Source organism: Apostichopus japonicus, chromosome 3 (assembly GCF_037975245.1).
Source record: "Apostichopus japonicus isolate 1M-3 chromosome 3, ASM3797524v1, whole genome shotgun sequence".
In the NCBI taxonomy this organism is placed as follows: domain Eukaryota; kingdom Metazoa; phylum Echinodermata; class Holothuroidea; order Aspidochirotida; family Stichopodidae; genus Apostichopus; species Apostichopus japonicus.
The window spans coordinates 5,604,985-5,628,395 of record NC_092563.1 but is presented as its reverse complement, the minus strand read 5'-3'; the positions used below and the strand labels follow the sequence as shown (position 1 = coordinate 5,628,395).

At 38.0% G+C, this 23,411-nt stretch overlaps 2 protein-coding genes across 2 annotated transcripts; one reads left to right on the top strand and one right to left on the bottom strand.

Moving 5' to 3' along the window:
* Positions 1–1,667: 1,667 nt before the first annotated feature.
* Positions 1,668–10,048, top strand: LOC139961289 (GLIPR1-like protein 1). Its single transcript, XM_071960406.1, has 8 exons — positions 1,668–2,174; positions 3,496–3,741; positions 5,208–5,326; positions 6,608–6,696; positions 7,107–7,139; positions 7,580–7,678; positions 8,106–8,222; positions 9,643–10,048. Exons 1-8 carry the CDS (start codon positions 1,881–1,883, stop codon positions 9,690–9,692), a joined length of 1,047 nt encoding a protein of 348 aa, XP_071816507.1. The 5' UTR covers positions 1,668–1,880; the 3' UTR covers positions 9,693–10,048.
* An 880-nt stretch (positions 10,049–10,928) lies between these two features.
* Positions 10,929–18,305, bottom strand: LOC139961295 (eukaryotic translation initiation factor 6-like). The gene is made up of 8 exons (XM_071960416.1): positions 18,107–18,305; positions 17,602–17,720; positions 16,498–16,583; positions 15,442–15,617; positions 14,352–14,462; positions 13,927–13,992; positions 13,059–13,240; positions 10,929–12,582 (listed from the first exon to the last, which is right to left on the bottom strand). Exons 2-8 carry the CDS (start codon positions 17,706–17,708, stop codon positions 12,573–12,575), a joined length of 738 nt encoding a protein of 245 aa, XP_071816517.1. The 5' UTR covers positions 17,709–17,720; positions 18,107–18,305; the 3' UTR covers positions 10,929–12,572.
* Positions 18,306–23,411: the final 5,106 nt, after the last annotated feature.

The following is a 23,411-nucleotide window of genomic DNA, read 5'->3' as shown; positions in this document are numbered from 1 at the left end:
AGAGAGGAGGGTAATGAGGGCCACGGCCCCATGGTGAATTAGGGTGGCCTGGAAAATGTGGAATAAAAGGTATACTGTTTTCTCATTTACTGAAGCGGTAAATGCTGATTGGAAACTTTTTTTTACCTTTGAAATAGAATATAATGCAAGTATGTTCGGAATAAACTTGATTCATTAACGAAACCTTCCAACATGAACAATAATAGAAACAAGTAATAACATGTAGCACACTTATGAAAGATTTCATCATATAGTAGTTGAAACATAATAATGCATTATTATTTTTAATAATGCATCATTATTATTTTAACATGTAGCACACTTATGAAAGATTTCATCATATAGTAGTTGAAACATAATAATGCATTATTATGTTTAATAATGCATCATTATTATTTTAACATGTAGCACACTTATGAAAGATTTCATCATATAGTAGTTGAAACATAATAATGCATTAATATTTTTAATAATGCATCATTATTATTTTAACATGTAGCACACTTATGAAAGATTTCATCATATAGTAGTTGAAACATAATAATGCATTATTATTTTTAACTAGTTTTATTCTCGTAGTTGTTCACTAATAGTTTGTTTATTGTACGGTTGTGTTTGTATTCACTACTGTTTTATGTTTACTGTCGACGGGAAATAATTTCCGTTTTCTGCTTTCTGAAATGGACAATAAAGTTTCTATCTATCCATCTATCTATCTTATTATCATTATGAATTTGCCCCAACCTCTCCCCCTCCTCTTCAACCCTCCCTCTCCCCTTCTCTCCCCCAGCACCCTCATTTCAGATATATATATATATATATATATATATATATATATATCTGTTTAAGACGTTGACCTATTGTGGATGTAAGGAGTATATGCATGCATGCATGCATGTTTGAACAATGCTTACGTCATCAGATGACAAAGGTGATGATATAGGAAAATTGAGATTACTAAGACATTTATTGACCTCGGACTTCTTTCCGATGATTAATTATCCTCCATATTTATCAATAATAAGATTTTGTTATGGTTTTCAAATATGATGATAAAGCAAATATTGCATCACTCTCTATATGTACCACATCATCTACAATAACATATGACTGGGCGATATTACTTTTTCTGTTATAATTACTATTTTTCTTTATTATTATTATTTTTTCTTTATGGCTCAATTAACACAAAAATAAACTGCCGACCCATAATGTACCCTTATCTGAGTGTCACCTTTCCACCATCTGTTTTCGATGGAAATTTCTTCACACATTTTAGAAATGGTCAGTTTCAAATAAATGAGAGCCAAAGTTTTTCTCTGATAAATTCATCAGATTTGACATTGATTGAACCCATCGTCCCTTTTCATCCTAAATTCTATATTTTAAAGTTATTTATATTTTAAACAAGGTATACATTTATCTTGAACTTTGGCATGTATTAATCCAAATTTGTCACTTCCATGCATTGGCACTGAAGAGAGGGAGAGCGGAAGTGATATATCACTTCGTATCACTTACCATAAAGGAAGTGTTTGGTGTAAATTCCTTTAAAGATTTGCTTATCACTTCCTGTTTGACCAATACGAGGTAAAAGCGCGAAAAAAAGTGACGTCTACATGAGTCATCTGTAGCGACGATAGTCAATAAAAAGCACCAATAATCTGAGTTGAACATCAGAATTTGATTTGAGATGCTCGTGTTTTATCCAGTCGGCTCAGACCAGATATTTTGACACGTTCCTGTATACGTTCCTGTTATTCCTATATAATTCAGTTGTATAACATTATTTCCAAAATATAGATTTTGGCAATATCTCAATTCTCGGTCTTTGTTTTACCAGAGATATATATAGATTTTAAAAATAATTAATTAATATCATGGAGTCGTTTGTGATGTTCCTTTACGCGTTGATGACTGCTTTGTTGGCCTGTAATTTGCCCGCTGCTGCTGCAGTCTCCGTAGGGTACGAGGAATCGATAAATCCACCCCCTGTACCCCCTCAACCGCTTGATTTGTTGGAGTCGGTACTTTACTCCGCCTCTGAAACTGCCCCGGATGTACCAGTGTCCAGACGATCGGACTATACCGGAGAAGATAGAAGTGTCATAATCGGGGAACATAACCGACATAGACGCCAAGTTACACCCACCGCTGCTAACATGAACGTTTTGGTAAGTTTACTTTTATTCATTAGTAAACATTAAATGAAAAAAAGAAGAAAAAAAGATGGAAGACATGTTTTTATGTGACGTCAGACTTTTTAAGTCGCACGCCTCGTGCCGCGTGCCATTGGTAACTTCAGCGGGAATTGGCATTTTGTTTTATGAAATAGTGAAATTCTGTTTGACGAATCGGATGGGTAAGTTTTGTACATTGAAATCACTGTATAGCCTACACAAGTTGGTAAACACGGTCCTAAATAGCTCGTCAAAAAAGTTTGGAGAGAACAGACAAAATTAACAGCCTGAGAACTGTATACGAAGTAAGTGACAAACAAACAAACGGTTACAACATCTTTGTTATTCATTCATGTTCAATGTCACGCTTAAACAAGCCTATATCCCAATTGGAGGAAAGCAACCTATATTTCGGTTCCGATTTGAGACCGATTTAGGGCCAGTTTGAGACCAACAACTTAATGTTACCCAACCCAAGTCGCCTCGCCCCCCCCCCCCCCCCAACACATACACACCCGCGCGCGCAATCCCTATAGAGTACACCGTTAAAAAGTAAAACCATTTAGATTCATCACATCAAATAAAGATGCTCTCTGATTACACTGTGAGTTTTCTTCCTTGTGCTTTCTAGTGAGAAATAATTCTCTATCATCAAAAAACGACAAATAATCTCACACAACTCAAAGAGATTTCTGGAATCAAATTAGAACACATCGTTTTCATATGATAGTAAAATCCAGTACGGAAAATTAGGTCAGAAAAACACTAAATTAGGTTAAATATACTGTAACGGGATCGGCATATTCTGGTGAGATTCGGGGTATAGTTTATATCTCACAATGAGGTAATATACCGGTAAACCTCGGTACGGAAATTTCAAACGGGAAAGAAAACCGATCTATACATTATGATTACATCTATAATCTCAAAAAGACATTTGGCCAATTCTATGTTCTTCCCTTCTCACTTTGTCCGTTGTGTTCAATATTTTCACTATAATTAATAACTTTGTTCACGTAACATTTCTATCTAATCAAATCTCCAGTTTGTTATCATTTTTATGAAATTAAACTAATATGGAAGTTGAATGATGACACAGCTTTCAGTTTTGTCTAACATGTATGAAATTGACTTTCAGCCTGTAAAGGAAAAACAGATAAAATCATATTTAAAAAAACCCAAAAACATCATGTACCTTCCAATGCCCTTCCCAACCCCCTTCCCTTCCGCCTAAAATGGGAAGGTAAAAACCGCAACTATACCCTATAATTACTAATCTCATTATTTTGCTACTTTTCCCCCCAAATAATGACAGAAGTGGGATGCCGAGCTAGCAGCAATGGCTCAAGGATGGAGTGACCAATGTTTCTTTGAACATGGAAACCCTGAGAATACATCGCCATTTGGTTACGTAGGACAGAACCTCTACATACGGTATTACTCCAAGGCTGGACAACCAGCACCTAGTGCCGCGGTTCCCATACAGAAATGGTACGACGAGGCGTCTCAGTACAAATACGCGGATAGATCATGTTCGGGCGTATGTGGTCATTACACTCAGGTATGTGTTTGCCAATGTTTCTATAATCGCACAACGGTATACTCGTTTCAAACCGGAAGACTAAACGGTATATACCATTATTCCTTTATCATGCTAATATTAATATTAATTGTCGACATGCCGACATCGCATTTTTAGGTTATTTAATTCATTTTATAGTCATAACGATATTGATGTATAAAATATTTTAATTATTGGCATTCTGATTTTTTAAAGTGTATACTCTAAACTTATACTGCAGATAATATTTTGAAGAATTATAACATTTTAATTTTATTAGTATAGCATATCGGTTTATTGATGTGAAACTTTAAATCTGATGATTTATTCCGTAAAATAGTGAAACTTTTTCACATACATAATGACATTTTTAGAGTGAAAATATCCAATATGGATGTAGGAAATAGAAAGGTCAATACCGAACTTTCATGACATGAAATTCTCCATTGTCAGTTTCAAGAAATTTCAAGAATTTGCCACCAACTTTCTATAGGCCTACATCGATAGGTAAAATTTATATCCCGAAATTAAGTCTTATTGTAGAAATTAGATTTTTTTTCTTTTAAATCAAGGTTTGGTATAGTTTGCCTGACATAATGTACCCGACTGCATATAATGGGGGCAGGGGAAGGGGGAAGGGGAGGGGGATATTACCTCAGTAAACATTCAGTTGGATACGTTTGTCCCACATCATTATGGCCATCGAACGCTTTCTTCTTTACTTAGTCTATTTCTTGAAGTACCAAACAGCTGTCGTGAAAGAAAAACTGTCGCAAATAAACTATTTATTACGTCTAAGTGTGTCAGTGGCGTGGAACGTGAAGGTAAACTTCGCCACAGCTACAAATTAGAAAACCTCTTCAATCAGTATGTATCACTTTGGGTATATGCAAATATACAAACAAAAGAAACGTTGATGAATGCGGTGCTGCTTATTTACTGGCACTTCAAAAAACAAGAAAGAAAAAAAAAACATATAGGCCTACGGCAATACGTTTGATATTTTAACAGGTGTTGGTAACGAGGCCATAAACTTGACAAAACTTACAAGAAAGATAAATAGTCAAGAAGTTGATTTACTCCAAGTATCATTTTGTCGATATTTGAAGAAATTAATAACGATGGATTTTCTTTACAATCCCATAATAAGAATAAGGCTCAGCAATACCTTAATTTGCTTGGTCTTCTCCCTTCCTCGTTACTCCCATACGCCCCCACCCACCCCTTCCCCATAAATAAAAGTCATAGAAATGAAATGCAAGGTGAGCCAAATCGTTATAACAGTTTGCCAAAATCTGCTATCTCTTCAGAAGTCAACAACATCTTTTTCTTTCTTTCTTTCTTTTAAACATATTTACTGAGTTATTACATCGCCATATAACAAGCTTTTGAACATAACTCCGCGAAGAATCTATTGTTGGTTAAGAAATGTTTTTTATGATTAAGTTATCTATTTTTGTTTGTAGCTGGTCTGGGCGACAACTACTCATGTAGGATGTGGTCAAACTTACTGTGAGACAGCCTTGGATAACAACGGCAAAACGTACAACAATGCCTGGCTTATTACTTGTAACTATGGACCAGGGTGAGTCGAAAGGGTGGTATCACGAGTTGCCTATTAATGTGGGATTTTAGGGGCCCGTTAAAACACAGTGGATTAAGAGGCCGTTATCTGGTCAAACAACGTGGTTCACCCATCACGAACGGGGTCCCTCACATTCTTACGCCAACACATGCCAACATACGCCAACACTGGCAAAGGGGGTTGTTCAATAACAACTTCCCGACATGGACGTTAAATGGATGTGTGCCGAGAGATTGGCTTCGGTCAGCTTGCAAGTCTATAAGCCTCCATGGCTTCTTTCGCGAGTTCCTGCTGGCGGGAAGATCACATATACATACATACATACATACACATAACCTCTATTGGAACTGTTCTTGTGTCAGTCCAAATCTGTACGTATGGGATTCATGTATACCATCCTAACCTCTTTGCCCCAGATATCGCTGCCACATGTTTGTGACACCCCGCCATTACCCAGCGCCCCACCCCTCCTCCGACCGCTCGCGTTATAGACTTGTGCATAACGCATTCATTATTGTAGTGCGCGTGCGCGCTACAATTTTGGCATTACTGCCAAGTGAACGATACCTACAAGAGTGGACGCGTTGAAACCTAAAGTTTTATATATTCTCTGTACAATTGCAGCTTCAGAATCTAGCTGCGTAAACAACATATTCTGAGCCTGTCACTGCGCTCACAAGCGCCCTCACTTTGAAGGCTATGACTATCATCCCTGGTGTGTTGTCCGCTCAGAAAATAAGATCATAAAACAACCGAAAAGTTCTTCCTTATACTGCAAGCACTCCACGCGCACTACAATACTGCGTATTTGCAGGCAAATGCAGTTCTAGTTAATGTGTGTTTCCTATTGACCTGGAGTTATTAGCAACGGATCCAGTCTTTTTTTTTTTAGGAATAAGGGACCCGGGAGACAGCATCATTATATATCGAAATCACTGACCGAAGTCCGGTGCATGAAAAAAACCCCTGATGTATCACCATATTTACCATTAAATTAATTGTATTGAGCCAACCTATCTGCCACAAATTTCAGATGAAATGGCCCGGGCTCTTCGCGCGAAGACCCCACCCCCCCCCCCCCCGCTCGCCAATGGGTATAATGCCATGAACCAATACATTATGTTGTTGACATTGTCATGAAATAGCATTCATTATCGGGTACCGCATGTCCCAAACCGTTCATTACAATTAGTTTCTCATTTGTGTAAGCTGATACATATTCATAAAAAATTAAATCATTATTAATCATTGCTGCATCTGTCTTGTTTCTTTACTTTATAGAGGGAACTACAAAGGTCAGTTTCCTTATCAGGAGGGCGAAAAGTGCTCCAAGTGTGATTCGCGTGGAACGTGCAAAGGAGGTCTTTGCAGTGAGTATTTCGACAATAACTTTGAAGTTTATTTTCTGCATGGAAAGTTTACACATCGGTCAAAACCGTCTGTATGGCCATTCCTGGTATCCATGAAAGATTGGTAAAACTATGAATGCTTCCTTAGGTTGATCTCTCTTATTAGTTACTATCGTTCCTTTTCAAACGCAACTTCCTTTGTTGTTATGAAATTAAAAATCACACTGTTCACGCCCTCTATTTTAGTCCAAAAGCGGCTTGATTCTCTGGCTTTCATTCAACCGGAAACTTAGCTTATCTTTCTAAACCCTCTTAAATATGGAATATAAACATTACTTTATAAAAGAAAACATGTATTTGATTTCTGTGTAATAATTGGTGTTATTTAACCTCGTGTTTTACCTATTTTCGTTTTTTTCTCCGTTGCCTAGGGGATTGTGACCTTATGGAGGACAGTGCTTGCAGTAAGTTTAAATACTCGTAAAAGAATCTTGATAATGAAGCTGATTATTTTTGCAAACGACGGTTTCTTCTTTGTATACCCTACACTGTCTCTCATAAACGTGCACATGCTATTTTTGGTGACTATTCTTCTATTACAAAGTGTTACATAATTCCCTTGACATTTTCGAATACAAGAAAACTAACCATTCGTGATTACAATGTAAAGTCTTTACTGAAAAAAATGTATTGTTTTTTTGTTAAACCAAAGAAAATCGTTAGAAAGTGTACAATCGATTCATAACATTAGTATATAAAGGCTACCAACATTATATATATTCACTTTTGCGGTGGATTAAAATAATGATTTTACAGAAATTTCAATTATATGAGGATATAACTGTTACCGTAATATATGGTCCTATCATTTTTTATTATAATATAAACTGTTTTCTTTTTACAGTTTGCGGTTTACAATGCGAAAATTGTGGTTTCACCAATACAACGAACGGTGAATGTGCGTGTAACTGCCAGAAAGGATTCTGGGGGAACAACTGTGAAAGTAAGTTAAACAGTGGTGTCACGATATGGGGGGATGGTAGGGGGTATGGTGGGGTCGGGGAAAGATTATTTCGAGCCAGTATACATTCCTCTCTCACCATAGCCATGTTTGCAACTGCTTATGTCTTATGCATATCATTGTACATTATAAGCAATGTCACGTTTTACAAGGAAAACAACTTCTGTAGCGAATAACGAATATGTCTTATAGTGTAGACCTATGTGTGGGGTAGGGTTAGGGGGGTGGCTCTTCCCACATTACTCTTACTTTGATACTTCAATTTTATACTAAATGATAAAACTCTGCCATATCCTTTTTAATCTTGTTTTAAGAGTTTTAAGAGGGTAACCTCTAACAAAGTTTCTTTGAATTCATGGTATATAAGTTGGGTACATAACTTTAAAGGTATTTTCTTTAACATTTCTAGAACCTTGTGAAAACACTCATCGATACTGCGGTACCAGCCCTGGATGGCCGAGCAAAAAATACTGCGGAAGGCACTCATCCATCCCCAAGAATTGTCCACTAATGTGTGAGATCTGTGGTAAGTGAATACTATAACAGGTGCAAGCCAGCCCCCCCCGGTTCCTACGCCCTTGCAAAGCGTAGTAAGTGATTGGACCATATTCACGAGATTCTTTGTTGTATAGACCAACTCCTCTAAAACATGTTAAGGTAAAAAAAAAAGAAGCTATATAGGAATATAGATGACCGCATACTTGCACCCAAGGGCGTAGGAACCGGGGGGCTGGGGGGCGCCAGCCCCCCCAGTGAAAAACATCGAGGGGCGGAAGTATCATTCCGCCCCCCCGCTTCGCAAGTCAAAAAACCCCTTTTTCATTTCCAAATGAGAAAAAAATCTCATTTGGAGCACCAAATTGCATCTAAGGCCAGGTGAAAATGCAAAATTATATACAAAATGGAGTGGGTGTTGAAGTGTGCTATATTGCACCAAATTGCATCTGAGGCCACCTGGAAATGCAAAAAAAATCCAAAGGGGAGGGGGACACCCCCTCCCCTTAGACCCCTCCATCAGGCCAGCCATCAGTCTTCAGCCCCCCCCACTCAAAAGTACCTTCCTACGCCACTGACGCTTTGTATATGGTCACGTGGTAGCAGGGGCGCGCCCTGACCGGTCGGACATGATCGGTCAGTGACCAATGGGACAGATCAGATTGCCCATAGCAGTAGGTGACTAGTGCCTTCATGCCTCCCCCCCCCCCACACCCCTCCATTCCCCGTCATTAAGTCAGACATTCAGCACGCTTACCTATAAGTTTTGATCCAATTATCTAACAATAGGCGTGTAACATAGCTGTGAAGAAAGAAAACCGTATTCTGTGCTTGTATTTTGCCCCTTGTAGTTTCTGTTACTTGTCATTCAGCCTCTGGAGATGCTTAGATGCAACTTACAAAGCCTGGGAAGTGCCATTTACAGCGATCTGGGAGGCATTTTCGGCGAAAATTTTCTTGTCCGCTTCGCGCCAACTCATAGTGGCACTACGATAGTTTGCCCCTCCCTTGGCAAATTCCTCGCTACGCCCCTGTCAGGCCCACTTACTTTTACGCAGGAAAACAAAGGGAGAGGGGGGGGGGTGGTTGATACTCATGTCATATATTCTCAATTATTCCCAATACCGTAAATCCCATTTATAATTAATTTCTTTCTGCTTTTAATTTTTGCGTTTCTTCATACTGACCTTTGCAATTACAACCGAGAGTTAGGAATTAATCACTCATGAAATATAGATTGTATTCAGATATGAGTTCAGTTTTAAGTCTAAGGAGGCAAAGGGGTTGATGGGGGGGGGGGTGTGGGACAGAGGATGAGGACCCCTCACATTACCGGTCCGGGGACAGATAACCGTTATCCCTCCAGTATGTGGTCGTATTCCATTTATTATATTCTATGAGTTTGTGTCAAACTTTAACACCCAGATACATTATCCATTTTGTACTTTCAGAAAAAGTTGAACCTGACTTCGTTTGTGAGGAAAATGAAACTCCCGAATAAAAAAGAGACCATCGACTATGAACTCGGACTTTTTAATCTTCAAGCGTTTAAATAATTGAATGACGAAAAATTTGAATCGAAAAAGGTGGTGGGATTTTGTTTTAAATTTCATGCAGCTAGTTAATATTTATGTAACCAGAGGGTTTGTAATAACGAGTAAGCAATAATAATTCTAGGATGAAATTATATTATTGATTCAGTTTACGAGTAAAGACGAACTGAATTCTGAAGAATGCAGGCAGGACAAAAAGTGCAATTTTTCTAAGAGTTTGGGTGTTAACACCCCCCCCCCCCCCCCCGTCTCGTTATCTGTAAAACAATGCTCTCGGATTAATATATTAATGGTATCGAAAGTCAGAGAGACTTTCTGAAAATCAATTGCACAAAAACTGAGAAATTTACAATCACAAGAAAAGGAAATGACAGTTGGAAAAAATGTAAATATGTTGGAAGCTTGCTGGGGACCGAAGAAGACATTAACAGAAGAATTGGTATAACCAACGGTGCTTTCAACACACTGTCAAGCATTTTTAAAAGCAAAAACATCAGCCGGAAAATTAAGCTTAGGATCTTTGAGACTTTATTAAAGAGTATTTTTTTGTACAATTGCGAACTGTGGGGCACAACGAAGGATCTTGATCGCAAAATTGACACTTTTCAAAGGAGACTACTTCGAAATATTCTCAACATTAGATGGACCAATAATAATTGGTTATCAAATGATGAGCTCTACAACGAAACCAACCAAACACCTTGGTCATCGATAGTCGCACATAGAAGATTGAGATTTTTCGGTCATGTAGCAAGACTCCAAGAGGACGCTCCAGCAAAGGTTGCTTTAAGAGAAGCACTGAGACATACTGCTAAACCAGTTGGAAGGCCCGTGACTACATTGCTTGGAAAAATAAAATCGCAATTCAAGGACATTAATATTAACAATTTCGAAGAAGCAATAAACCTTGCGCAAGATCGTGATACGTGGCGGAGGTTAATCACTGAGCATGTCGGATAGACGAGACTCAACTTACTACTACTACTACTATCGAAAGTCAGAGAGACTTTCTTGCTCAATTTAAGTCACCATGAGAAACTTGAGGACACAAAAGATTGTTATAAAGTTACGATTACCATGTAAAGAGATTTCAAAACGGTAGAAAAATGTTTCAAAGTATTTCGTTTTCTACATACCTTCACGTTCCACATTTACCGGAAATTACTTAATAGATTCTTTAGTGGCTAAGAGAAAGGAAGAAGGATACACCAGTCTACCCATACCGTTCGTTGTATGAATACTTGTGTATAATTGTAGCATTTTCTTTTCGTAAGTATTATTATAATAAAAAAAGCAATAACTTTAGTGGTATAATAATTGAAATTAACAGGAAAAGGGGGAAGAAAGGTGTGGTTAGGGCGTTTATCGAATTCTTTCAAATAAAAAGGTTTAAATTATTGCCAAATAATTTATAAAACAAATCATCTATGTTTGAATAAAATGTTTAGAAATAGCGAAATAAATCAGAAATGCAATATACCATCTCTTTCCTTCTTTTCAGTTTTTTCTTAAGCCACAGTTGAGGAAATTATTAAATTTGAAAGCAAACATCCAGAGGTGTTCAATAGAGGGGCAGCACTCACCCCCCCAACCTCCCCCACCTCAAAAACTCACCTATCTTAAATCCTTATAGACTCTGTTCACCCTAAACAATAAACAAAAACCACTCCTGTTTGTAGAATCCCAGTCTGTGCCTGTCCCCAGCTACCCCCCTCTCCCCTACCTACTAATGAATCATGCCAGTGACAATTTCACAGAAAACTGGCTACACAAGTGAAAAGTGTTGTTCACTGTATCTCACATACCAATTTACAGCTATAGATATCTCTGACAATACAGAACAATGCTTTAGGACAATACTCATTAAAACAAAGTTTAAACAAGAGACTGTTTATTTCTTTATTTATTTCGACATAAGGAATAAAGCCCACATGATTTGATTTACAAGGCAAAGAGTGATATCAATGTGGCAGACATTACAACTGACCACTGTCGGTCACATGTGGGCGGGGAGGGGGGGGGAGTAACAAAAAATTCTGCATTTTGGAAGACTGTACAAATCTACAACGGTCTGTGCAATATTTACCAACACCGGTCATTCATAGTCATTACACATTTTACCTCAACGATAACTTTGTGAGAAAAATATAATGCAGAAAAATATCTTCTAGAGCAATTACAGTTCTACTGTAGTGTAAGAGACTTAACACATACTGGACCATCGATCATATCTGACAAAATACAATGAAGGGAAGGTTACGGTTAGTTATCTTTATAAGAAAGTGGTTGACAGGCTTGAGAGGAAATATCCTAAAACCTAATCTCCCTAAATGTTGATACAATGAATTGCTGTAAATGTTAACTTAGAAGACTAGAGTTGCTCTATAACTGTTCAAACAGGTCATTTTTAATATTTTTGTTTTTTTGTTATAGGTGATGGTGAAAGATTTTTCATCTATTTTACAAAACGTTTTATGCGAGGTATGATACACCAAAATGCTAATAAGAAGTGCTTAAAATAAAACAACATGATTTGTGTTTTTTTTAAATTTATAAACAGAATCACATTTCACCATCAAAGGCTTTGCAAAATGGATGCAGATTACTATCTGTTTTAAACCTTTGCGAAATGGAAGATTAATTGGTTGTAGAGATGCTCCACATGTAAAGCTGACACACAGAAACATAGTATAAAGTGCTTGTGTCGTCAACTGGTGTCGTTCGTTTTTATTCTCTACGAGATTTGGAACCATCTCCCACATGTCGTGGTACAAATCTCTACTGTTCGTTCACCGTGGGTAGCCATCATCACACCGTATATGGCTGACTCATGTCATGCTGTGAAAATAAAGCGATTTAAGGTTTTCTTTTACTCTATATAAAAAATACACACGTTGTCGATTCGAACAGTACTGCAAGTGGTTTCATCGAAACATACTACAATTTGCACAACTGAACCCAAGTAGCTCAGTGTATGAAGCATCCTGAACAGTCAACAATAATCAATATTTCCCAGAGCTATAACTAATAAGTTTAGGCCGATATTTCTTATAATCTCATCACCCAGGATGTTCATCAAACTTTAAGCACCTTGTAAGAAACATTATTGAAAAGGGACACTAATATCCCTGGGACAACTAGAAAAAATTAATAATTTATTGAAATTATGTTTAATTTTGAAGTTACAACATTTCTTTTTATTAATAACAATGTTCAACATATATTAAAGTCTGCCTCCATTGATATAAGCTGTTGTCCAAACAATTGTGTACTGTTTATATAATTTTGAATTGTTGTTAAAACTCAGTGCTTACCTGTCAACTAATGAATCTCTTATCTCTGTTGCGATGGCGCTAGGTTGCGCATCTCCTAACTTGAAGACGCTCTCGATGACGGACACCTCTGTAGTAGTTGTGTCGATTCCACAGAAGGCACACCAATCGTTAACTACCATGCCACCAGCCAGCACTTCACTTCCTCGGTTCACTGTACCTGCCTGTGTGTGATGGTGGTGGGAGGTTAGGGGAAAGAAGATTGGACGTAAGCAACTAAAGACATTGTAGACCATCGGCTTGGAATGTCCTATGAAGACTAACTCTTTTCTGCAGGTATTATACAGTTACAATGCAACAAAATAACAGATTTATACTGTGTCCCCATCTTTGTAAGTCGCTGTATAGTAAACAACATTAAAGACACAGAGAAACAGCTTCCGCAAGCCACAAACTAAAGCATCTTTTGAGCATCGATTGCGGCAATATATATTCCACCAGTGCTGATGTGGCAGTGGCATTTGAAGCAATGAGGCTTGGCAATCGGGAGGTTCCAGGTTCGATTCCAGGACGGGTCATAGTAAGGTGGGTTTTTCATCCAAGAGCAATCTAAGGTTTTCCCATCTGAAATGACTTTTTAAATTGAAGGGAAACCATCAGCCCTTCTGGGCTCCTCCTCCATTCCTGGTCGCCAGAGCGTCGTAAAAATAACTGCCTGATTATTATTATTATATAAGCATGGTACCGTAAGGTAACCTTCATGTGTGGAATGGCTACACAGCAGTACAACAATAATGAAAAACTATGAATATTTGCTGACTTTTATTGTTTGTTTCCCTTCCAAAAAAAAAAGAAGAGGTTCTGAAGAAGGAAGACATAGCTGTTGGAAAGACAGAGCTGGACAACTTACAACAAGGGGCACTTGGAGTAACGATGACAGTTCGTCTTGATCCGCTACCTTTGTTTTGGGATGAACCTTTCAAAGAAACAATAAATATATCACAAGTGGAACTAAAAGAAAAATATTAAATTTGTTCACATCATAATAAATAAAACCAATGAAAATGGCATAAATCTTGTGCAACAAAAAAATAAAGAAAGAAAGAAAAAACATGAGGGTTTCCAGAATCACTTTTCATACAAAAGTTAAACCTTTTCAAGCAATCTAATGATTTAATGCATTAATAATTTCATTCTTGTTTGCATTCTTTGCTTAAAAATTATGAACCACTTGTACTGCATTACTGCTGGCTACAGAAATGACCCAATTAATGGTCAGTTTTGCCAAGTCACGTCTTTTTCATCTTTCTATGAATTAAAAATAAAAGCACTTACCAATCCTCCTTGATTGCTAAATACACAATAACTGCCTACAAGGACATTCCCAGCGATAGTCTGACGAAAGACTTCTACTTTAAGGGTATCTGCTAGTATTTCTTCTGTTTCCTGAAAGGTTATAAAAATAAGAAAAGAAAAGCACATTCATTTAAGAAATGTTTCAAGATAACCAATCAGGTAATCACCCTGAAATCTGAATAAGGCTTATTAAGTCACCTTTTTTTTTTTGAGGAGGAGGTGGAAGAGGAAGAGGGAAGGGTGTCAGACTTCTCCTGATATTTTTTTTGTGTTTGCCATCTAAGGAACACAGTCACAAGTGTTTCGAACGAGTAATGGACATTAATATCATCTCGAAAAGCTACTTTGCTGACTTGAACTTTGAGGGGTTGGAACCATTGAATCAAATGCAGCAATCATTGTATTGTCTATCATGTGATTACATGCGATGATTCAAAAAGTACAATGAAATGTGAAGTGCATTGATCGTGGTGAGATAAGTAAGTGGCAAGAAAGACACCATATAAAAAGTATAAAACCTAGCCATGTGAATGTGTTTTTTTTTCTTATTTCACAAGGTCTTTGAAAGTTCTGCTTCTAATTAAGACTTCATTCAAACCCTAGAAGTTGTCCCTTGTTATCAGCTAACTGGGCGCATTATTCCACACATTGGTAGATTGGAGACACTGGTGGTGCACGCAAACTGGTACTCTTTTATTGGATCCCACTACTAGTATTGTCTTGACTATTCCTAGATTGCCTTGGCTACGTTTATGTGTTTTCTGTTATTTTTCTATAGTTATTTGCATTTAGATAGGACAAAAGATTTGTTTCAATAATGGACTGACTTACTTTGAAGGCAAATTGAACACGTCTCCTTACAACTGAAAATTGTGCAATGGAAAAAGCGTCACATTTTATAAACCAAACTTTCGACAAATTCACATCTGGAGTCACTCAATGTCAGCAGCAAAGTGACTGGTACAAGCCTGTAGCAACGACACAGTGACTCGAGGCAATAACAGTACCGATAACGACTCGACTGGACCCTGAAATGCGGCGACTCTTTCACAAATCGTTAACTACTAACCTTATCCAAATCTGGGTGGACCAGAGCGACGTAATCATTACAAGCGATTACGTTGCCGAGGGCTGACAGTCTCTCTTCAACTCTCTGTAGTTTCACACTGTCTGGCAAGCTGTTACGTAAATGCTGTAATTCTTGGTCTGTTGTGGTGTTAGGAACAAGCAGGCCATGTCTGTTACCTAAAATATTATATGTCAAGCAAAAAAAATATATATATATTGTGCAAAACCTCATTGTGGATTTTAAGGGTTGAAGCAAACTAGTGGAAATATAATCTGGGCATATAATCTGTTTTAAATGACTCTCTGGATTAATTGACTACTTAATTAATTACCACTGTAAAGGTGTATAATGGGATCTTCATTCATTTTGACATGGGTTTGGGGCTCTCTACATATAGCATTTTGAATGATTCATTGTAAATTTGGTATTTATACCTTTAGAACTCAGATGTTGTGCTTCCCTCACTTTGTTCAAAAACTTCTGAAAACTTATCTTATGTGTAAAGCATTCATCAATGTTAATTAATAAATCTTGTGTTCTTTTGTTTTTTCTTTTCTTTTCTCTCTATCCCTCCTGCACCTTGAGCACCCTTTTGCATTATAAATCATTATTATTATTTTTATTTAAACTGACCAAACCAGGCATGTAATAATCAAACAATCGTATATACCTTTCATCTACCTAAAAGAATATGTCTGGCTTCAACCACTTAATGGATCTTAATTACCCATCTATTAACATTTTAAGCCAATACATTTAAATCTGTGTCCCATAAAGTTTATGCAACATTTGAAATGTTTCGTTTGGAGGCCTTGCAGTGTGATGCATATTCCGTCTTTCCAGTGAAGGTGGAGTATGCTACGTAACATTAGATTGAAGCATATGGTTCAAAACTAAATAATGGCTTAAGTTTGGGGTCAAAACTACTCAAATCTTCAAACTATTACTTAATTTTCAGTTTAAAACTTTTGTTTGTTGGTTTTGTCAAAGATTGAATGAAACATCCTGGGGTATGAATGCAGCTAGGAAAAGGTAGTAACTGGACTTCTGACTCACCGACAGTTAACCTTCCAACAATTCTGCAACCTCCGATTTGACAATGAACCACGGGAACAACGTCAGCAAGCTCACCCTCAAAAGTACTAAGTTCAATAGAAGGAGAAATATAAGTTAGATCTATGTAGCCCAAAACCACACTTGTTCCCGTTCATGGAAAGCTATGAGCACATATGGACTTAATCTTGACGGTCCATTCTCTACTTGTGTACCCCTTTTACTAATACACCTTTACCAAATACACAAATATAGTTTGCAGTACACACTTTAATATGTCTATATGATTTTCTGTGGATTTTCTACTGGTGATATGTATTGGTTCCTATTCCAATTCTATGTATTCTGTCCACATTTATCAAGCGGACCTTCCCCAAGGCTCATCATGTTGTCAGACATCCACTGTCACCATTCATTTAACTAGTGAAGCTAAATCATGCAGATTCATCTTACATCACTAATTAGCTAGAATAATGTATTTTATTACAGATACCATATCTCTTTTACTCTCATGTAACATAGCAACAGACACAGCACATTCCTAATCCACCGCTTCTAGTGGCCTGCATAGATCTCTATCACACCAATATACTCCACACTTAGTAACTTGGTATGTACAGCATGATCCTATGCACACCTGTCACTCACGAATACATACTTCCGACCTCCTTACTTCACCCAACCTCCACCTTCCCAGCCTCCCATCATCAGTCAGAAGAAACGGTTGTTTTGGAAGTAATTAAAGACCACTGTTCCACCCCCTCCTCCCCAACTTCTGATTAGCATGACCATGCACCATATGTCTTAACTTATAGTTCTTCTTCTGCAGGAGGTACCCTAGACCTCCCTGTAATGGCGTGGGATTCAACAACCACACATATAAAACCCCTGACTCTCCTCTGGCCCTTCCATAAAAGTTCATGCCCCTTCCTTCATCGACCCAGTCAACTTTTAATTTATCCTCTCTCCACCCACCCCCTCCCCCACACATCCTCTCCCGATCACGTTTGAGATCCTGTGCACACCACTGCTTCATTCATCTGCAAAACTTCTACAATTGAAAAAACGAGTTCGGCAATATTGCTCTCATAAATGGATGAAACTCACCTGTAGAAATTTTCACAAGCTCCTACTGCTGTTAAACAATACGTATTAGTAAGCTTGGCAAAAACCCCAACTTCACTGCTGTTCTCAAACTGGGTTCTCACAGCCATTATTATTGACTTCTGTTGGTTGAAAATAGGAATATCTTCATTTATCATACAATACGTACCTTGCTCTAGCCCTAGCCTAGCACACGAAAGCTAGGCATAGTTCTGGACCTGCTATGGATGGCAAGAAATCATCGAAAGAGCACAGCCAAACCCCACTCCGCAAACAAACATGGCACATGTACATATCAGTATATACTTTGATTGACAGTATGCTATGCTTCTTGAGAGCCTAACATGTATCATCTATTCTCGGGTTTTGTATATACTGGAAAAGCCTAGGCCTATAATTTTGTCGCTTACTTACATAGGCTAGGCCTAACTAAGTCAGGCCTAGCCACAAGACTAGAGGCTCACATTTAAATGGCGTCTGAGGTACATAAAAAGTATAGGGTACTTACTTTTATTATATAATAAAGCTATGGTAAAACTGCTTTCACAGGTAACTATTTGAACCGTTTTCGAAAGCTAAGCAGTTCACACGCTGTTACACAACGGAATGAAAAGACACGTTCAGTACGCTTAAATTAGTTTGGTGATAAAGCCTGCTTGGTTTCACAACGTTTCGCAATCACTAAAAATTTCTTAGTGTGTCATTATCATACGAAATAAGCACATGTGGAATAGCATTGAACGCCGATCGAGACTTTTTGTGTGTGTGCGTATTAAAGAGGACATGACATGGTTTTCAAGTTAGCCTAGAAATTGCTTAAATACCGCGAAAACAACGTGAATAGTTAAGTCTCATGCAGATATCCCTCAAAATGATTCAGAAATGGAAGAAATGATCAGGCAAATTCAGTCCGAAACTGCGAGAAAGCGTAGTGGCCATGAAAACCCTATATCACGTGACAATTGGTGTGTGACGTAAGTTGAGGCAATTTGCCTCATCTCATTGTTGTTGTTTATGCACTGGGTTGCATGTAACTGACGGTTAGGCGTACGAATTTGACATAGAATTCTGTGAAATGGACAGTGATAACAACTCAAGTTCAAGTGACAGCGAAACTGAGTTAATTTTAGAGTGTTCCTCTCCAAGTTTTAACGAAGATTCAAACGAAGAAGGGGGTATTTTACATGAAGAACATCATGTTTTAGGGCTTGCTCCTTACCAGTTCGAACCGGAGGCTGAGCCATTTAAGCAGAGATCGATCATGACGAACTTCGTATAGTACGGGTTTCTAGTGGAACGTTGGGATTTTTGATACTTAGGGTAACTCTGATAGGATAACTGTAACTGGCAGTCACACTATTATCTGACATGATCCACAGTGCCTTTGCAAACATTCTTTCGAACATTTAGTCTGATGTAACTTTCATCTGAAGATGTCCCACAGTGTTCCTCTTGCTTGAAGATGGAATTAAGTTTAACTATGACCAGAGACACATCTTTTAAAGCTAAAGTAAAACCGGCCTCATCACATTTTAACAGTCTGTGACTCCTAGCAGGATAATTTCATCCATATCGATCTATCGGAATGGAGTACATATATTGCGTATTTCGTTAGCAGGATAATATTACCATGTAGGGGTGAGCACTCTAGGGCACTGTACATAGAAATGTTCGGTTGCTTTCATCACCACTGTTTTAGCCTCACCCACCAAAAATCAAAAGTAGTTGATATCACTGCCCTCATTGCCCTAGCTGGCTGATGACCTCCAATACCTGCCCCCCCCCCTCATTGTATGGAAAATCCTGGATACGTCACTGGCAATGGTTTCATCGACAGTACGTGCCCTTGAAAACATTATTTCGAACATTTAGTCAGGCTGTAACTTTGTTCTGAAGATGTCCCACAGTGTCGCTTTTGCTTGAAGATGGAAGTTTAATTATGTTATGTTTAAAGCTATATTTGTCGGCAAATATTTCAGATCTTTCGACTTTCCTTGCAGATAGTTGAATCCGATAAAACCACACCACTTTCGAAACAGCGCCATCATTTTCTAACGTTGCATCGACGGTTGATGTAGTATAGTACAGTATAGTACAGTACTCTGTTGAATATGTACGTACGGTTACTTTATGACGTTATCCTCTATATATAAGTCCTTATAGTTGGTCTAATCTTGTCCGGGTTATAAGTCTGGTATAAGTCCTTATAGTTTGGTCTAATCTGGTCTAGATTTTCTGACATCCCTGGGAGGTGTTTACTCGCCAGTTTCTCACACTCCATTATAGAGAAATTAATTGCTAAGATATGAACATGATCTAAAGTTTACACTTTGAGAAGTTCCAGAATGAATTCCGGCCAGCAGCTAATTATTGGCAGAGCGTGCGTCAACACCTATCCACCTTCACTTGTGACTGGTTCTTCAGCAACTGCTAACTAATTGCTCATTAATAATGATTTAGAGACTGAGACATTTAGAGGCTTTAATTCCACATACGTTAATTACTTGTAAAGTGCATGGCCAGTCGTCGATTAAGCTACGCTATATGCATGCACTTGAAGCCATAACGTCCACAGCTTTGATCAGATCTACCTTGCCCAACATAGAAAGGCCCGACAATGAAATTAAAGTTGGACGGAACATAATGTCGATCCCTGTGCCCCTTCCCCAGCGTTCATGTGGGATGGTAGGCTAATTTCCCTGACTATTAAAGACATTGAAGACTCGCCCCAAACCGCGTGCCTCGCTCTGAAAAGTAAACTTTCCGTTGCCTGCAAATGACGTTTTCTTCTTGTCGCTACAAAATGCAGACAGTAATGAAACGTGCATACCTTGTTATCTTTTATCTAGACCTGAGATGGCCACGCTGATATGTAGGCTACACTGTGTAGTGGGTATTGACCGTAGCTGCATGTATTGACTGTACACTAGTGTCTAGTTACCGATGGTAGCAAGCTGTGTGTGTATTTTCTGCGATCGATGGTGGTGTCTAACACTTCTGTTACACCTCATTGGAAGCGAGTCTTCACACCCTTCAAATGAGGGTATGAGAGTTAGGGCATTAATATGCAATGTGGAAAAATATTGATAATTGGGGTTAATGTTGATGTGTACTACACATGTTGCAGGATTTCTTTATTTATATGAAGGGTTCCACGTTACATGATAAGCGAGCAACCAGAGTGGTGCAAACGTGGTGCGTGGGACGTACTAAATGGAAAAATGCACCATGTACATTATATAGTATATATTATGTAGATGGTGCATTTTTCCATTCAGCCTAATATTGACCCAAGCCCACATATGCCATAATTCAAGCCTAAAGTATTCGATTAGGCTTTACAATTAATTGTCCATGCATGCAGCTTTCTTGTTGTACATACGCGTATACGTACTCATCGTATGTACTAACTAACGTATGTAACTAACTCACATGCGCGTCACGTTGCCCACCTCGTGACTGTACGTCCCACACACACCACGTTTGCACCACTCTGGTTGCTCGCTTATCATGAAACGTGGAACCCTTCATATAAATAAAGAAATCCTGCAACGATTTTTATATAAACAACAACCTTTTCTGTCATAATTTTCGCTTTCACTACTACACCCCGTCATGGGCGGCGATCATGGGGGGGGGGGGGGACATGTCCCCCAATATTTTAGGTGTGGGGATATAGTACGGTATCTAATATCCCCCTAATATTTGGTGGCATAGTTTTTTTTGGCTATAAATAGAATATAATGCGTGAGATTATTTATCCAAATCATATTTGGCGGTGGCTAAAACTTCATCCAACACATGCTGCATGAGGTACATGACACTTCGTGGTCGTTTCTGTGACCGTATAGCAAGTTGTCAGTCATGATTAGTATATCTGTACATCTCTTGTGTATTAGTGTAAGTACGTACAACCATATACCGTATATGATCCACATCGATATGGGTTAACTGGGTTTCCATTTGGCCTGTTTCCTACAAGATTTCTAACGGCAGGCGCGTAGCCAAGGGGAGGGGGGCCGGGGGGCGACCGCCCCCCCCCCATTGAGCATTTTTTTTGTTGATATTGCTAGTAATTTCAAAATAGAAAATGCTTAGATGCAACTTACAAGGCCCGAGAAGTGCCATTTCCAGCGATCTGGGAGGCATTTTCGGCCAAAATTTTCTTTTACGCTTCGCGCCAACTTATGTTTGCCTACAAGCTTCGCCCCTCCCTTGGCAAATTCCTCGCTATACTCGCCTGTCTAACCGTGTCACTAGTTATTACTAAATATCACCCATAAACGTCACAGATATTCACCGAAAGTAGTTTTTATTTTTTTTCGAAATGAATTAGCTAGACGGACCGCATCCGTAATGAAATTTGGTTTGCCGATAAATATATGTATATATGTATATATATATATATATATAAATATATATATAAATATATATATATATATATGTATATATATATATATATATATTTATATATATGTATATATATATATATATATATATATATATATATATATATATATATATATATATATATATATATATATATATATATATATATATAAAATATCACGAAGCGCGCGAACAATTTTGGGGATGAAAGTTGCTACGCGCCTGCAGTCCAGGGACGTAGCCAGGGGGGAGCAGGGGGAGCGACCGCTCCCCCCCTTTCAGTGTCGATTTTTTTTTTAAACTGCCGTTTTTAGCATGGTATTTTGTCAGTGCTCTTTTGATCTTGAATACTCGTCAGCTCCGTTAACTCGATTGTAATCGTAGTAACATTCACGCCTACTGATTCAACTACTTACTTAGTTTGGCAGATGCAATTAAATTAGCTAAATTTAGCTTATAGCCAATTACAAGCCTACAGTTGGCCACTGTGTAATAAAATACATATTGCCTACCTTACCGCACTCTATGGAATGTCACGAACTGTATGCACAACAACGTCGACAACGTTCGTTCTATGAGTCGTCCTAAGGTGTTGCACGAACAGCATGTTATGAAGCTAAGCTAGCAATCGTACGTGATACGCACTTCCTGTAATAATAATTACACTGCTAATACACTGCGATAACGATATTTGTTTTTAGGCCACTGCATATCTGGCAATATTACAAAATATGAAAGTTTATATTGTCCATCAGTTAAGTTCGTCAAATGTATTAAAGTCCAGACATTGGACAATAAACAAGAATCATCCTACTGGAAAAATTGTAAAAGAGCACTATTGTTTGTCTTTTTGATAAATTATGTAAAAGAATATGTAAAAGAATTCAAACAGGAAACAAAATCTGATTATGATATCATATGATCAGGGGCGTAGCCAGTATGTAGCACTGTAGGCCCGGGCCTACATTTTTTTTGGCCAAGTTATCTTTTTTTTAAAAACACCCATAATTCAAATCGATAAGCTTGCTGGACGAGTTTAAGAGTCTATAGACAGGAAAAACTATTGAAATGAACGTAGCAAGAATATGGCTAAATTAGGTGACCTATTCTTCTGTCATCTAGGCTGTCATTTCTATCGCGTGCCGTTTCATTCAACACTCTACCCGCCGAAAAAGACTAGGATCCGATCTTGTCAGTTTTTTAACATGTAGTTAAGAACCCGTTTACGCAGATAATATTTCAGTTGAGAAAACAGTTGAGAAATTTGCATCAGATTGCAATCGTCGGATACCTCTCGCCTTCTCTTATTAGGCTAACTTAAACATTTAATAGCTACAGTTATATCAAAGACAATTACTGGCTATAGTTATATCAAAGACATTTCAGGCCTATCTTTGTATCTATAAGTATCAGAAGTTCAAACG

Excerpts from the sequence above, each read along its gene's own strand:
- LOC139961289 (XM_071960406.1), top strand. The coding sequence starts at position 1,881 with ATGGAGTCGTTTGTGATGTTCCTTTACGCGTTGATGACTGCTTTGTTG. Across the intron at positions 6,697-7,106 it reads GTGCAAAGGAGGTCTTTGCA|GGGATTGTGACCTTATGGAG; the intron begins GTGAGTATTTCG and ends TCCGTTGCCTAG. Across the intron at positions 8,223-9,642 it reads ACTAATGTGTGAGATCTGTG|AAAAAGTTGAACCTGACTTC; the intron begins GTAAGTGAATAC and ends TTGTACTTTCAG.
- LOC139961295 (XM_071960416.1), bottom strand. The coding sequence starts at position 17,708 with ATGGCTGTGAGAACCCAGTTTGAGAACAGCAGTGAAGTTGGGGTTTTT. Across the intron at positions 15,618-16,497 it reads TGTTGGAAGGTTAACTGTCG|GTAACAGACATGGCCTGCTT; the intron begins GTGAGTCAGAAG and ends ATAATATTTTAG. Across the intron at positions 13,993-14,351 it reads TTAGCAATCAAGGAGGATTG|GTTCATCCCAAAACAAAGGT; the intron begins GTAAGTGCTTTT and ends TTTCTTTGAAAG.